At 37.0% G+C, this 14,660-nt stretch overlaps 1 protein-coding gene across 1 annotated transcript in view; it reads right to left on the reverse strand.

The window, feature by feature from the left end:
* The window catches only part of pkn2a (protein kinase N2a), a 41,457-nt gene extending 29,868 nt beyond the window's left edge, over positions 1 to 11,589 (reverse strand). The window contains exon 1 of the mRNA XM_032565413.1: positions 11,174 to 11,589. Within this exon, the coding sequence (XP_032421304.1) occupies positions 11,174 to 11,194 (21 nt within the window). The 5' untranslated portion in view covers positions 11,195 to 11,589. The remainder of the gene's footprint in view (positions 1 to 11,173) is intronic.
* Positions 11,590 to 14,660: the final 3,071 nt, after the last annotated feature.

Here is a 14,660-nt window from a genome sequence, read left to right on the forward strand (position 1 = left end):
AGGTGGTTTTTCGGCTGTTTGTGTATTCTGCAAAACTGCCATGGAAATACTTTTTCCGGATCTAACAAGATCCACAACCGGATGTTACCACTGGCAGAAACGACGAAGAAGACAACAAGAAGTAGTAGGAGGATGATGACACAGCATGTTTTTAAATGACTTATTGCGTGAACAAACTTATTCACATGTGATTTTAATTGCGTCTCTTATTTAATGGAAACACCACAATAGTGAAATTGTGTTTTTTTGACATTAGCAGAATAATGACAACGTTTTGTGTATGTTTGTAATGGAAGCGCAGCTACTGTGAAACCAAGGTTGTATTGGACTTCATTTATGCTAACATCACCAGACATAACCACAATACACGACCATTTCCAGGGGCCTAATACCAAGAAGCAACTTCCACCTGTCCAGATTTTCTGTAACAGCTTTGGCTTAACTAAAGTAGCCATTAAAGTTGTACAATTAGCTAGTTATCAACTCGGTAAGTCAAGTCACGGTTGTTCTCTCAGGTGAAGCTGCCATTAGGGGATCAAAGACACTGACAAGGTGAGTGGAGAGCTCACCACCACAAAAAACTAAATCCACTGAGCAGGCACAATAATTCTCATATTTACACTGCAGCCACATCATTAAAGCATGAATCCATTAAAAAAAACATTAGTGTTTTTATCAATTTGTGTTGTTTTTTTGTGTCATTTTAAATATATTCACAGCTCCAAGCAATCCCAGTATCAACATAATCACACAGATATGATGTGCTCAGTATGCATTATAAATAATATCTTTTCAAAAGGAGGCATTACAGTTAAAAAAAACAACTAATTAACAGGAACTAATGAAGTTGAGTTCCAGCTGTAGTTGAAAATGGAAAATTCCAACATCCTAGTCAGAATGAACTCAAAATGTCAGAAAGTGGGAGCAATATGGCGACTACTGCCATATTGATACATATTGTTTCAATATGGCTGCTCCTCTCATCAGCAGGTGCAGCTGTCGGCTGTGGCAGGTAACCAAAGAGTGAGTGAGTTAGTTGATGTCACCAACCTAGCTTAGCTGGCCTTGCAAGGTTGGGCAGCTAAAGTCTTTCCTCTGCCTACATCTCCCAGAATGCCGTGAAGTTCTGGATCGGAGTTCAGTGACTATTCTATATATTAAATTAGCAGATGTGTTATCTATCTATACAGATTACATGTCTGAAACTATGTATATTGTTACTGACTTATTGTCCAGGCCTAATTTATCTGGGTTTTTTGTGTGTGTGTGTGTGTGTGTGTGCTAATTCTTTTCCTGTTCTTTCAATATGATTGGTCCTTTAATTCCATCAAAACACACATCCAGAGCAAGAAAACTTGTGTCCCAGTATTGATTTCATAGTGATTTAGAATTACTATGACAAATCTGCAGAGTTAGGGTTTAGTCAGGGAAAGATCCTGGGTGTGTTGAACTTAGTTTACTGGAGGCCTCTGCTCCTGTGATATTATCAAACAATAAACGGCTGAATGGCAATCATAATAAACACAGCTTGGTAATTAAGCACACTTAATTCTTTTAAAGACCTGGCTCAATAAAACTGTTGAGTACTTCAATGAGAACTTTCATAAATAAATATGAGGGACAAATTAAATCAACGCTAGAATATAAAACCAGCTAAAATCTTCTATTACTGATCCTACAGTTGTATGTCATTTTAATAACACGCTACAGATTCGACACAGTATCCCTGGCCCTCAACTGTTGCTCCATATTACAGCTTTAACAGTCTTATGGATATTAAAGGAGCCCTGCCATCAGCTGGTGTTCAGTACCAAGCTGAAAAACATGTTTGTTAAACTTCTACTTCCTTTATCTGTTTGTCTTTTTTCATGTTATTGTCCAAACTGTAGTCATCAGAATCAAACTACTAGTTAATTACTACACATTACGGAGAACATTAGCTATAGTAATAAAAGATGAAAAGGTTAGGATAATTTAGGCACTGATGATAAATTGTGCCAGAAATTATTGCGATAAGCGATAATATTGCTGTTTTGAGACCATTTTCAAGTAATATATTGAAAATGGCATAATAAGTCAAAGAACAATGAACTTTAGTTTTGTACAGAACATTCCCAACCTGTAACTGGAAGGTAATGCAAATATCCAAAATAAAATACAATCACCAAAAACAATAAAAAAGGAAATAAAAACCACACACAAGCAAACCCATACATAAAATGGATTATGAAGTTTCTGAAAACAAAAATGCTCTTCAAAAAATATGAATCATCAGAATGGAAATGATCTAGCTCATTTTAACTTATCATGCGATTATTTATTGCGACAGGCTCATTATTGTTGTTTTAGAATCAAATAACTCTGACTTTCTAAGTTTATGTAGTTTGAAAGTCACTCACCCGTTAAAATTCCAGATTTCTTAGAATTTCATATTTAAAATCATGATAAATCCAAACCTTTTGGACCTTTATGGTGACTTCAGTTCTCTAAAGTACAAGAGAAATAATTGACAACTCTATTAGAAGGGGGGAAATTGAAAAAGATAAAAAGCTGCAATAACATGGATGGATAAGTGAACACCTTTAACTGTACTGGCGAACAAAGCAAGGCTTTTTCTGTCAACATGTAAAGTAGTGTTGTCCAAAGTGCGGCCCGGAGACCTTTTGTGGCCGCTGAGTGACACAGATTTGTTCTGATGCAGATGGAGACTTTTTATTTCTCCAATTTGGACCAAAAAAAAGCAATTTATCAATTAATTGCAATAAACTCAATTTCTAATCTTATGACAACATTTTTTTAAGGCCAATTTTGTTGAGGGATCTCATCATTTTTTTAATTCATGGTTTCAGTTGTAAGTGGTTATATTTATTGTTTTTGGTTCTGGTGTTTTTATTTGGGATATGCAAAATATCTTCCAGTTTCAGTGCTAAGTGTTCTTAACAAAATTAACGTTTATTGGTCTTTGAACGGGAGAATTTGTGTTATTATGCCATTACCAATATATTAACTGAAAATGTCCTCAAAACAACAACATTATCGTTTAGCGCAGCAATAACTGGGACAATTTATAGTCCAGCAGAATCTGTTACTGTGACTGGCTGGCCACAAATTAAAATCTTCTCACAAAAATGTTAGAAACACAACATAATTGTCCTCTTTTAATTACCAAGATTTTTACTTTCCCTTTAGTTCATGATACACAGAACCACAACTATCTACTGACTTTTACACAAAAGACGACTTTGGTGCACCGACAGTAGCTTTTAACTACCGTACATTATTAAAGCTATTATACATGAAAAGTGACCTAAATCATGTTTTCATTACTGAGAATAGATTGAATCTTTATTTTTTCAAAAACAAATTAGTAAAATGATTGCCTTTCTGTCAATAAGCAAAAAACTCTCAAAACCCTCTTGAAGTTTTAGACCTACAATGATTTACACGTTCCTTTCCTACAAATAATAAAGTAAAATAAAGACTATTTTCTTTGTTTAAAATATTCCATGCTTTCTTAATTGTTGAGCAGGGGGAGGAAAAATCGTCTTTAAATGAGTTTTTAAAAATGTTTTATTTTCTGGCCTGTGAATACTCCTGGCCCATGTTACAAACAGTTTGGAAGGAAAGTCTAGAGTTAAACTAAACAAGTAGCCTTCTGCCTCCTGCAGCCATAAATCCAGGCTCTCTTCTCTAGGTGTTCACTTCTTGAGGAAAGTATAGTTTGCACATATTCTCCCTGATGACTCGCAGTTAAAATGGAGGTTGTGAGTGATTGGATGGGGGAGGAAGAGGTCTCTCGTTTGCTCACTCCAGTGCGAAATTTGTTTGCACTCCTTGCTGTGTTTGCCCAGTGTGGTATAAGGACAACAGTGGACACCCAAACGATCCTATTTTACTGTGCAACAATGCAAGGAAATCCAAGAAAGGCCAATCAGATAAGCCTGACATTCATCAACTCCGGCAAACACAAGGCCTACATTTTAATTTGAAATTAACACACGTATCGCTCGTTGATGTGACTATTCTGGTCTCTAGTTCTACTGTCTTTACCACAGATGGCAGAGATGCTGGTCGTCATGTGCAGGTGTTGTCATTTCTTGCAAACTGAACACACCGACTCATGTGGAGGAAAAAAAATGTCATACCAGGAACATGAGACGTCATGGGTTCAAAGAGAAGTGAAGCAGGAACTGTAAGCAAATGCTTCCTCTCATAAGAAAACACAGCGCAAGACTGATGGACTCAACGACTGTGGCTCCACTATTTACTATGAGACAATCCATAATCATGCACTACTACCCGGGTTACATAATAATAATAAAAATGGCTTGATTTGAGGAATATGATTTAAAAATAAAAGCTCTGATTTTTTCCATGCGATGTCCAATGAAATTTTTTTCTCACTTTCTTTTGTAAAAAAAAAAAAAAAATGACAGAAAATATTTTCAAAAAGTTGTTTTTACTTCAGTCATCTCTACTGAGTGATACGATGGAGAAAATGAGAATTTGTTTAATTACAAGAACAAACGTTTTATTGTAATATGATATGACCAGCTCAGTACATGAGCTGCTTTCTTCAAAATAGTCAGTGGTTTTCACGATGGTTTCAATGTTCTGCTACTGATGATAATTTGATGCTGATGTGTTAAAACAAATGTGTTTAATGCTGACATTGTGTGGTATGAGTTTGTAAAACACATACAAAGTATAACTACTCAAGATGCTCAACATTCCTCATTTTAGTTTTCCATTATTTTCATGTCTGCATTCTCATAAAATTACTTCTCTCCTAATATTACAAATTTATTCTGGTAATATTATGACTTTATTCTTGTATTATTAATCACAAAAAAATCTTAACCTGGTCTGAATACTTTGTCAGAGTTGAACTGAAAGTATAGCAGCTGTGAAACACTTGTAAACAAGAGGCCGTGCTGACATCACTCAGAACTATGGAAACAAAGGAGTGCATTGGTGAAAAGAATCCACATTTCCAAAAATGTAATCTTCCAAAAACAAAAATTTTATTAGATCAATAAAATCAATTTATTGCCCAGCCCTACTTGTGGCAGTATGTAACGTTTATTAAAATATTTTTAAAAACTGAAACTGTCACTATGATCTCATAGTACGTCATGAGACAGATAATCTGTGAGATAAAAACGAGCTCCTCTGCCTTCTCCCAGTGCTAACTAGAAACAACCAATCAGAAAAGGAGGCTGATCTGTCAATCATCCTCCATGTAGCGCTACTCATCCCCCTCTTTACTATTCTGCCCGCATCCCAAATTCTCTCTGCTACGCTGGATCTAGCATTGCATGTTGTGAAATGCTAGGCTAGTTAACATGGCCACCAATTTTCATGTAACACTAAGTTGTTTCTCTGCCATTAGAAGATTTAGCAGAGAGTACATGAGGATGACTGACAGAGCTAAGACCCTCCTCCTGGCTCTGATTGGTTGTTTTTGACTATGAGCAGGTCATTTCTTCAGATGGCAACAGTAGCTCTTAGAGGAGGTGGAGGAGATAGATATTTTTACAGATTATCTGTCTCATAACATACTGTCACAACATGGTAACAAGCTTTAACAAACATGTAAAAAAAAAAAAAAAAAACTTTTATTTTTATTTTTATAAAAGTTACATACTGCAGCAGACTAGTGTAAAGTATTAAGTGGCTGGCTAGTAAGCACATGAATTGTATAAATAAATTGCTAGCAAACGTCATACCTAGTAAAAATAGCCTTCATGGGTTCATTTGGTGGCTTAGTGACCTGGATTGGACAGTAAATTCACACACTGGTCTGAACCTCCAATTCATGCAGATTAACAATGTGAGCTCTGGTCAGACAATAAGACAATGGAAAAGTTCAGGCCACTCTCCAAGCCCATGCTTACAGAGCCAGGCTTTCCCGTTAGAAGCCACAACATCTGAGTATTACAGCGAATCCATCGTTCGCCACAGCCTGCTGCACAGCAATGGCCAAGGCCTTGTGTGTTACTTTGGTCAAAAATAGAAACACGTTGTAATAAACATAGATTCTACAAGCATGACTCCCAAGCATATCTCAGGACAGATTGCACTGTATGTAATATTACACTCTTTGAGCTTCTGTTAAAGGTCATGCCTCACGTGCTACGGCAGGGTGTGTGTGAACATGGAGCAACAAAGTCACAGAGTGACCAATGAACGGCTCTGAGGGACCAACCTGCCGAGAGTCATGACCTGCGTCGCCCTCACAGGGGTCTGGAGGGACTTGTGTAGGTTCACTTTGGCTACTATTAGCATAGGGAGGCAATAGAGCAGATACAATCAGCTTTACAGCATATCCCTTTGTCAAGACTTGAGTTTGTGTTACGACTACATGTTGCCGGTTGCTGATATCCTGAAGATATAACGTTATTTTACCGAGATGCCAGAGAAAAGTGTAGAGTAACCCTAATTAATATCTGTCTCTGTCCTGATATAGAAAAAAAAAATCTAGATCGAGTATGAGTGATAATGTTCCCCATCCGTAAGGGCAGATCTATTCAGTCTAATTCTATCCTTTGTACTCTGAGCACCTTCATGCTTTATTTATTTTACGTTATATATATTATACGTTATGTATAATTGTGCTTTCTGAACCAAGCAGCATACAACCGAGTTACCAGGTGATTTGTTACCACCATCATGTCTTACAACTGTGTGAATTAAAGCAACAGCAACCGTACCAGAAAACACAGCGCACCTGTGCTGGGAAATCAGTCAACACAGTGGGACTGAAAAAGCCATTTTATGACTACTTGTTCACATGACAACAGAGCATCAGCTCCTCTTGTCTCAGTGAAAGGCTTCAGTTTATGTGAAATGTTAAAAACAGGAAGGCTACCATCAGAAACGATGCAGCTGCCACGTTGGAGTCGAAGGCTGGATTTGAAATTTGTGAATAGAGGGGAAAAAAAAAAAAAACGTGTTTAACTGGCTTAAGCTGGTTGTTGATGCTTAAATCTCAGAGCTCATGCTCATCTCAGAAGGCGCTCCAGAGGGTTGTTAGGGCAGCAGAGAGAACCATAGGCTGCCCCTCCCCACTATGGAACAGATTTACACTTCCAGGCTCCACAAGAAAGTTTTGGACATTTTAAATGACTCTTCACACCCTGGCCATGGTCTCTTCCAGCTGCTGCCATCAGGCAAGAGATACAGAGCAATAAAAACCAGGACAAATCGCCTAAAAAACAGTTTTTACCCGATGGCAATCATGGCACTAAATTCAAAGGCATAAGAACTTCTGCTCTTGACACCACTTTGTTATAAATGTAAATTCTGTTGCGACACCTCCAGGCGCTGCAACCATCTTCTGATGTCTAAGTTTATTTCTCATTTTGTACTATTCATTTCTTTATCTTGGTATATTACGTATATACACATAGCCTGCATCTTAACTCGAGTCGAGCAAATCTCAATCTCGTTGTAATCTGTTGATGACAATGACAAATAAATCTTATCTTATCTTATCTTTCAGGTGCGTAGCCATCTCACCCCTCAATATCATGGTACACTGAGTGAATATGACTTCCAGACCGATATCTTCACAGGTGAAATAAATGTTCTCTTGTAGAGAAAATACCGACAAGACAACCTTTGAGCATCAATTTCATTTTTTATGAAAAATATCAACCCAGCAGTCGCTTCATCTTTTGATAATTGGGGGCAGGGAGATGACCTGAAAAAAAAAGTTTCTGATTACATGAAGTAGAATATTTATGTGCAATTTATTAAGTTCACCACTAACAACAGAGGTAAAAATGTGATTTCAGTTTTTATTGAATACTTTTAAGAGCTCAGCTATTACGTTTTGACTATTTTTACAGACTAATTTTTTTTGTTGCCGGTAGAGATACACCAGTCCACTTTTTTCACTTTTGATACCGATACAGATATCTAAAGATTAGTATCAGCTGATACGATACAGAAAAACAGAGCTGAATTGACTTAAAATGTTCCTTTAAAAAAAAAAAATGAAAGCACAGACATAAATGTACTGAATTACAAATGTATTTGATAACTCTGCACCAGTACAGCACATTTAAATACACCACTTAACTTACAGGGATCACTTCAGTTTCTGTATCTCGAGTCTTCATCTATTGGAAGGCAGTAGAAAACAATCCACTGAAGGCAGAAATAATCCAGGTTCCCTTTGAGAGCTTATAAAACACAAACCAGCTGAGGCCAACGGTTAAAGTTCATCTAAAAAAACGTGCAGCCACTAACAGTACAACAAGTAGACAGGTCTGTAGTAGGAGTGGGCATTTATAGCATTGTATATCATTTCTCGTGAAAAAATAACCATGATAAGAATTTTTAACCCAAATGATTAGGAACCAAAACGATCGGCTTTACTCCGGCTATCAAACCGGATTTAGCAAACATAATTAATCCTCCAGCAGCATTGCAGAACCTTGATGACTAACCCCAAAAATTATATCTATGATTATTGGCCATTGGAAAGATTAAACATTTGATTATTTTCCGATCAGGGAAAGCACCAGGCCACAAAACTCCTTAGAGTGGAAGTTGTTACCGAATGAAAAAGATCCAGTTTGCCATTTTCAGTGGTAATGAGATGTTAGAGGAAGCAGAGAAGGTGTGAGAAGTTTTAGAATGAAAACTGTGTTTTCTATAGAGAGTAGAGTTGGGTAGTAACTAGTTACATGAACTAGTTACATTTACTCAATTACATTTACAAGTACCGTATTTTTGGGGGGGAAAGTACTTTTAGGAGTATTTTTACTATGCTGTACTTTACTTCAGTAGTTTTATTATGAGATATTGCTACTCTTAATCGAGTAAAATTTCTGGATTCTCTACCCAGTGAATGAGGAACAACCATGTTTTAACACACACAACTTCCTGATTGGAAGGTTTTTTTCACTGGAAGAAACTGATTTAGAAAAACCTTTCCTTTGCCTGATTGTCATTTTTTGTTACTTATCTGAATTATTGAAATTTTCGTCCTTAAAATACCAAAACTTCCACTTAACTTTCTATTTTGGTCCGTCTGATAATGCCATTTTTAAATTTTAAAAGATTGATAATTTGATCAGTTACTCAGTAATGGAGTTGACTTTTTACTAAATAGTTTTTTTTACTCTTGAGTAATTTCTTGGATGGCTACTTTTTAGTTTTACTTTAGTAAAAACATACTGAAGTAGTACTACTTCTACTTGAGTACAACTTTTGGGTACACTGCTATAGAGGCATGTTGGGTTTTTTTATTCTGGACACAACAAAAAAGAGTAATTCTTTAGAAAATTAGGGGAAGCTCAAAGTACTACATGAAAGTTGCTCTGTTTTATCCATTTGAACAGTAGAGTTCTACTGATCATGGAACATACTAGATTAGAAAATGTTGGCAGTCTTTTAGAAATCTTACTATTACGGTAAACGTTCACCACTTCCATTGGAAAACCATAGAGAAACTGAGTACAATGCAAGACGTTAAAGACCGTTTGAAATGCAAGATCTGTAATCATCTATGTTTTCAAGTATTACTGAAATCCTGTTTAACCGCAATGCTGTGTGACTGATTTCTCTCTCACACACTCTGTGAGGTTGCCTCGGATCGAAATGTGAATTATTAATGATAACGACTGACAATGACAGAAAGTCTCCTGTGGAGTTACAATAAACGAATGAATAATTTAACATTTTAACACACAACAGTAAATATTCATCAACTTTCTATTCTATACAGGGGGGAAAAAAGTATTTCTGTGCCGTTTATATTTAGTTTTTTTTTTTAAAAAGAAAACTGAAATCAGCTGTAACTGGTATCGGTAGGTTGGACTTTTCAATACTGGTTATCGATCGGCCACAAGTGATCAAATGAGTGTGTCTCTATTAGTTTATGATTAAAAGCGCCTACATATGAAAAATCATTGAGTCTGACATCACACAGCTGCTGTGTGCAGATTAATGATATAAAAAAAAATCACATTTCATTATGTAGCTTCAGCTGGTGTCATGAAGAAGCCTGTTTGAAATGGGAATGTTTTTCAAGAGCATATTTTGCGTTTTGGTCTAAGGTTGCTGGGTTAGGCAGCCACATCCACACAGTTAGCTAAAAAAAGGACTGCTAATAGGTAATAAACTCTTTTTCATAGTCACTTTGATTGTTATCGCTATAGCACCACAAAATATCAAGATCAAATTTTGAAGTCAACATTGCCCACCTCTATTTTTGATACATTCATCTTAACTGTTGAAAAGGGTGGAAACTTCAATACAAACCTTTTGCTAAAAGTAACAAAAAAAACATAACACTAGTAACAGATATGCCTTGTTTCACTTTTAACGTGATTCAACGTAAACTGAACAATAATAATAACCCTGGAAGCTCGGATTTTAAAATGGTGTCTAGATATTTTTGAATGTTTTAAACCTTCTTGCCACACAGGTTTACCTAAAACGTGTTTATTTAAGACCACCGAACTGTAATACCAAACTTGGGACGTCTGCTTCTGGGGCTGACGTCACTCAAATGAAACCACATTAACCGCGGTCCTGAGTATTGATACTCAACAAGGAGACACACCGTTTAAAACCGGGAGGCTTTTTTTTTTTTTTTGCTGTTAAACTAGACTTTTCCCTACGGCAGTGATATAGCTGGCTACAAGTTTAACCAGTTTAAAAAGTTTCTGACCAGTTCTTCACTAAACGTAACCGCTGCCTAAATTACATTACGTTTACTCCTTCCATATAGCTGATTTCTTGCAAACAATGCGAGACGGGAACTCCTCACTGGAGTTTACAGAAGAGTCGTTAACTTTAAGGTTATATCAGAACCGAACGTAAACTATCATTTATTTGGCGATAAAGCAGCGCTACGTTTAATGTGTTTTCACGTGAGCTGCATAAATTTAACACGAAAACGTTCGCAAAACAAAAGAGCCTGCTTAAATGTTGAATATTACATGATAACTTAAGTTTGGATAATTGTTTCCCAGGCCTCGATCCATGGAAAGCTCCAAGACAGTCCTCTGGGATCAGTCGGCGGCCTTATAGCTCAACAGAACTCTACGGAACCACCGAGGACCTGCTTTTATGAAATAAAACTCTTTGCTAACTTATTGATGCACCTCTCGGCGGGGTTTGCGCACTTTTCGCAATAGTTGTCAACTTTTCCTACCTGCACGGAATCAGCAGCCATCTTGGATTCGCCTTTGAATCAAATCCTACGGGGAGAGCGGAGAGGGGCGGTGGGACTCCAAAAACAGGACTTGTTTTAAGTTTCCCTCTCTGGCGACAGAAAGACGGGATTATTTTGGCCAAACCATCGCTCTTCTGGGTAACACGGGGCTTCCCATGCCGTCTTCGCACTTCTTTGACGCGGCCTCACCGTCCCGATAGAGTCCCGGAGGGTGGACTGGCGCTCATATGTAAAAAAAAAAAAAAAAAAAAAAAAGCTACGGCAGAAATCTGTCCCACTGTAGCTGGAGAAGGAGAGGCGGTGGTTAGAATGGAAGCGTCCGCCCAGAGGAGCCGTAGTGTTGCGGCAGAGGCTCCCACTGCTGGACTGCTCTGCCCGGACAGGGACTCACGTGATCCACAACTTCCAGCGCACGAGCCTTACCTTCTTGCGCTAACCTGCCACCAACCTGAGGACAACATCAACATGGAAGATATGAGTATTGAGGCGCTTCAAACTTTCTGACATTAGAGTCAACTCTGCTAAACAGTGGAAAGAATCGTCTAAAGTTAATACACATCGTTTTATCATAGGATGAAAAGCAATAATGAGGATAAAACTAAGATTTGTTATTGAATAAAACTGGATACATGATAACTTCAGAAAAAAAGTTTAACCCCTAAAATAAAACTGAAGCCTACAAGGCAAAGTTAAGAGCAAAAAAAACCTACTGGTTTGACAAATATTTATTAAAGTAGGGAGTTAAGCCGATTCGAGGCATAAGCAATCTTTGTGCCTGTGCGACAAGTTTGATTTTTCACCTGGGGGTGAAAAATGTAGGCAGCAAAGGGGAAAGTTACATTAATAGCATTACAATTTAAAGTTAATTTAATGGTTTCTCCTTGTGAAAACATTTCATGGACAACATAGCTGCTCGTACAGAAATCAGTCAGTAATGGGCATTTTCCACAGCTGCTTAAATTTTGTTTTTTCAACTTGTGGTAAGCAACAGAAAATTAAATCACTACGATAATACCCCTATTTATTCATCAAAGCTGATGCTTTTGTAGCCAGAAAAAAATGTGATGGGTGGGATCCTGACATCTCAGTATGTTACATGTTAATCAAGAAAAAAAAAATGGTTTGATTTTGACAACTGATGCAACACTAATCACAAATGATACAATGTGGACTGTTTCTGTTGTAAAATAACCAACAGTTTTTTTCCCAATGCACAGTTTCATGGATTTCTGGATGAAAAACAAACCATTCGACCAAGCTTCTTAAGAAGTTACATGCAGTACTTCCTGTTGTTTTGCAGTAGCTGCTGGTTTAGAAGAAGATCAACATCATCTGGGTTGATCCCACAAACTTATATTATTTGTAAATTCCAAATTGGAAACTGTTGTGAATTGCATTTAAAGCTAATAATAAATAAAAATTTAGTCTTTTCAAAACTACACATACATTGTGGTGTGGACAATAGTTTTTCATATTTCGTCACATTCCACATCTACAAACTTTGTGACATTTTTTACGGATCTTATGTGACAGACCAACGCAAATTAGAGCAGAGTGAACTGAAAAGAAACTAATGCATGGTTATCAAAGTTTTTTTTTGTTTTACAAATAAATGTTGAAATTGTGACATTTATTTGTATTTAATCCCTCCTTTCTCTGATACTTCTGAATATCAGAGAAAGAAGTCTTTCTCTGATAGGAGCCTTAAATATAGCCGGCTATATTTAAGAAGACAACCAATTAGTGAATAGAGTGCGTGTAATTTAACCGTAGTCCAAATACAGCCTATGAAGACCTCACTGATTTGTTGTAGAACATATTGGAGAACATGACATGAACACGAACAGCAGCATGAAGACCAAGGAGCACAACAAACAGGTCAGAAAGAGAGAAATCTAGATGTTTAAAGCACAGCTAGGTTCTAAAATAATATCCACAGCTTTGAACAGCTGACAAATTAACAATGATGTAGTTATAATGGAAATAATGCGAATCATCCAACATCTGAAGGTAACATACATAGTTACTTGATTGTGTTATGAAACGGCACTATGTTCCTGAAAAATATGTAATACAGCCCCTATAAGTTGAATAGAAATAGAAATCTGTAGCGTGTCCTGTTAGAGGATGCGGAAAACTTGAGCTATATATTTAGGCTCAGAGCCAAATCCTCAGCATCCGGTCTGACGGAGCTTTTCTTTTCCAACAACATAACAGAAAATCATCCATTCTTCCAATTCGCAATTATGTGGACCGTTTTTCTTCTTGTTCTGTCTCATAAAATCAGATTAAAAGTCCTCATAGTTGATGGTTGTCAAGGGACATCATTTGAAAAACTTTGAGGGGTGTAAATACCTGAGCTCTGCAAAAGCAGCACATCATAAGATTGTTCCGCATATCCGCGATATTCGACTGAGCTTCATTTGGCAGCATCAAGACGGCAAACGGGTCACAAAATTATTTTATTTTATTTTATTTTTGTAAATTTATGTCATTTAAAGAAAATAAATGTGTTGTACTTGCTGTTGGGTGGGTCATGCTCTGAACAGCATTCAGTCTGTGTAATAAATTAAAAGCAATCTCACACTGGATGAACTTAACAGCCTCGTCTATAGCAGCCAGTTTATAACTTCATACCAATCCCTAGTCCTAAATCTTGCAATAAACAGCCGACTGTAATTGAAGCTTTTCCAGAGAAGAAGAGGAGGAAGTGCCCTGTTTTTGTTTATTTGGGTCAAAGGGTCAAAACGGGGATGCCGTAACGAGAGAGCGATCTGAGATTATGGGGATGAGTACAATAGCTGATGATGCCTGTTCAGGGATTATCTGAGAGCAGCGAAGAGAACCTCTGACCAGCAGCAGCAGAGGCTCATATAAACGTCTCCTGACCTGAGCTGACTCCTCTCACATGAACCTGGGTCAAATTTAGAGTCCGCCATTCATGATGGATCAGCTACAGCTTCTCTGTGGGGGGAATATTCTGCATGTACATAGTGGCAGACATAACCAGAGCATGAAACATGTAGAAAATAAGCATGCTGAAGATAAAAATCTAAAAGTTTATCCAGGATTTTATGACATCATTGTCATTTGAGTACAAAATATTGACCAAGTTAACTCTTCCACCCAGCCAACCGAAGGCGACTTATTTATCAGTAAAGGGACATTTCTCTATTTTTAAGGATTTGAACTGTGATCAGTTAAATTCTATGAGACTTTATAGATTATTAAACATTTAATAGACATATTTCCCAACCAGTGAACTTTCACAAAAGTCCAAAAAGAAGCAATTTAAATATTTTACGTGGGATCTGAAACAAACCTAGCTCCAGAACGTTTATTTTATAATAGAAGTAAAAGGAGTCAAGCAGCCAAGAAAGCCATTGTTCATTTTTTAATGAGTGCTTATCTGTCAGTATCTCAAAAACCAAAAGGATTGACGAGTTGAAAACAAGAAAAATCTTAT

The sequence above is a fragment of the Xiphophorus hellerii genome, chromosome 6 (assembly GCF_003331165.1).
Source record: "Xiphophorus hellerii strain 12219 chromosome 6, Xiphophorus_hellerii-4.1, whole genome shotgun sequence".
In the NCBI taxonomy this organism is placed as follows: domain Eukaryota; kingdom Metazoa; phylum Chordata; class Actinopteri; order Cyprinodontiformes; family Poeciliidae; genus Xiphophorus; species Xiphophorus hellerii.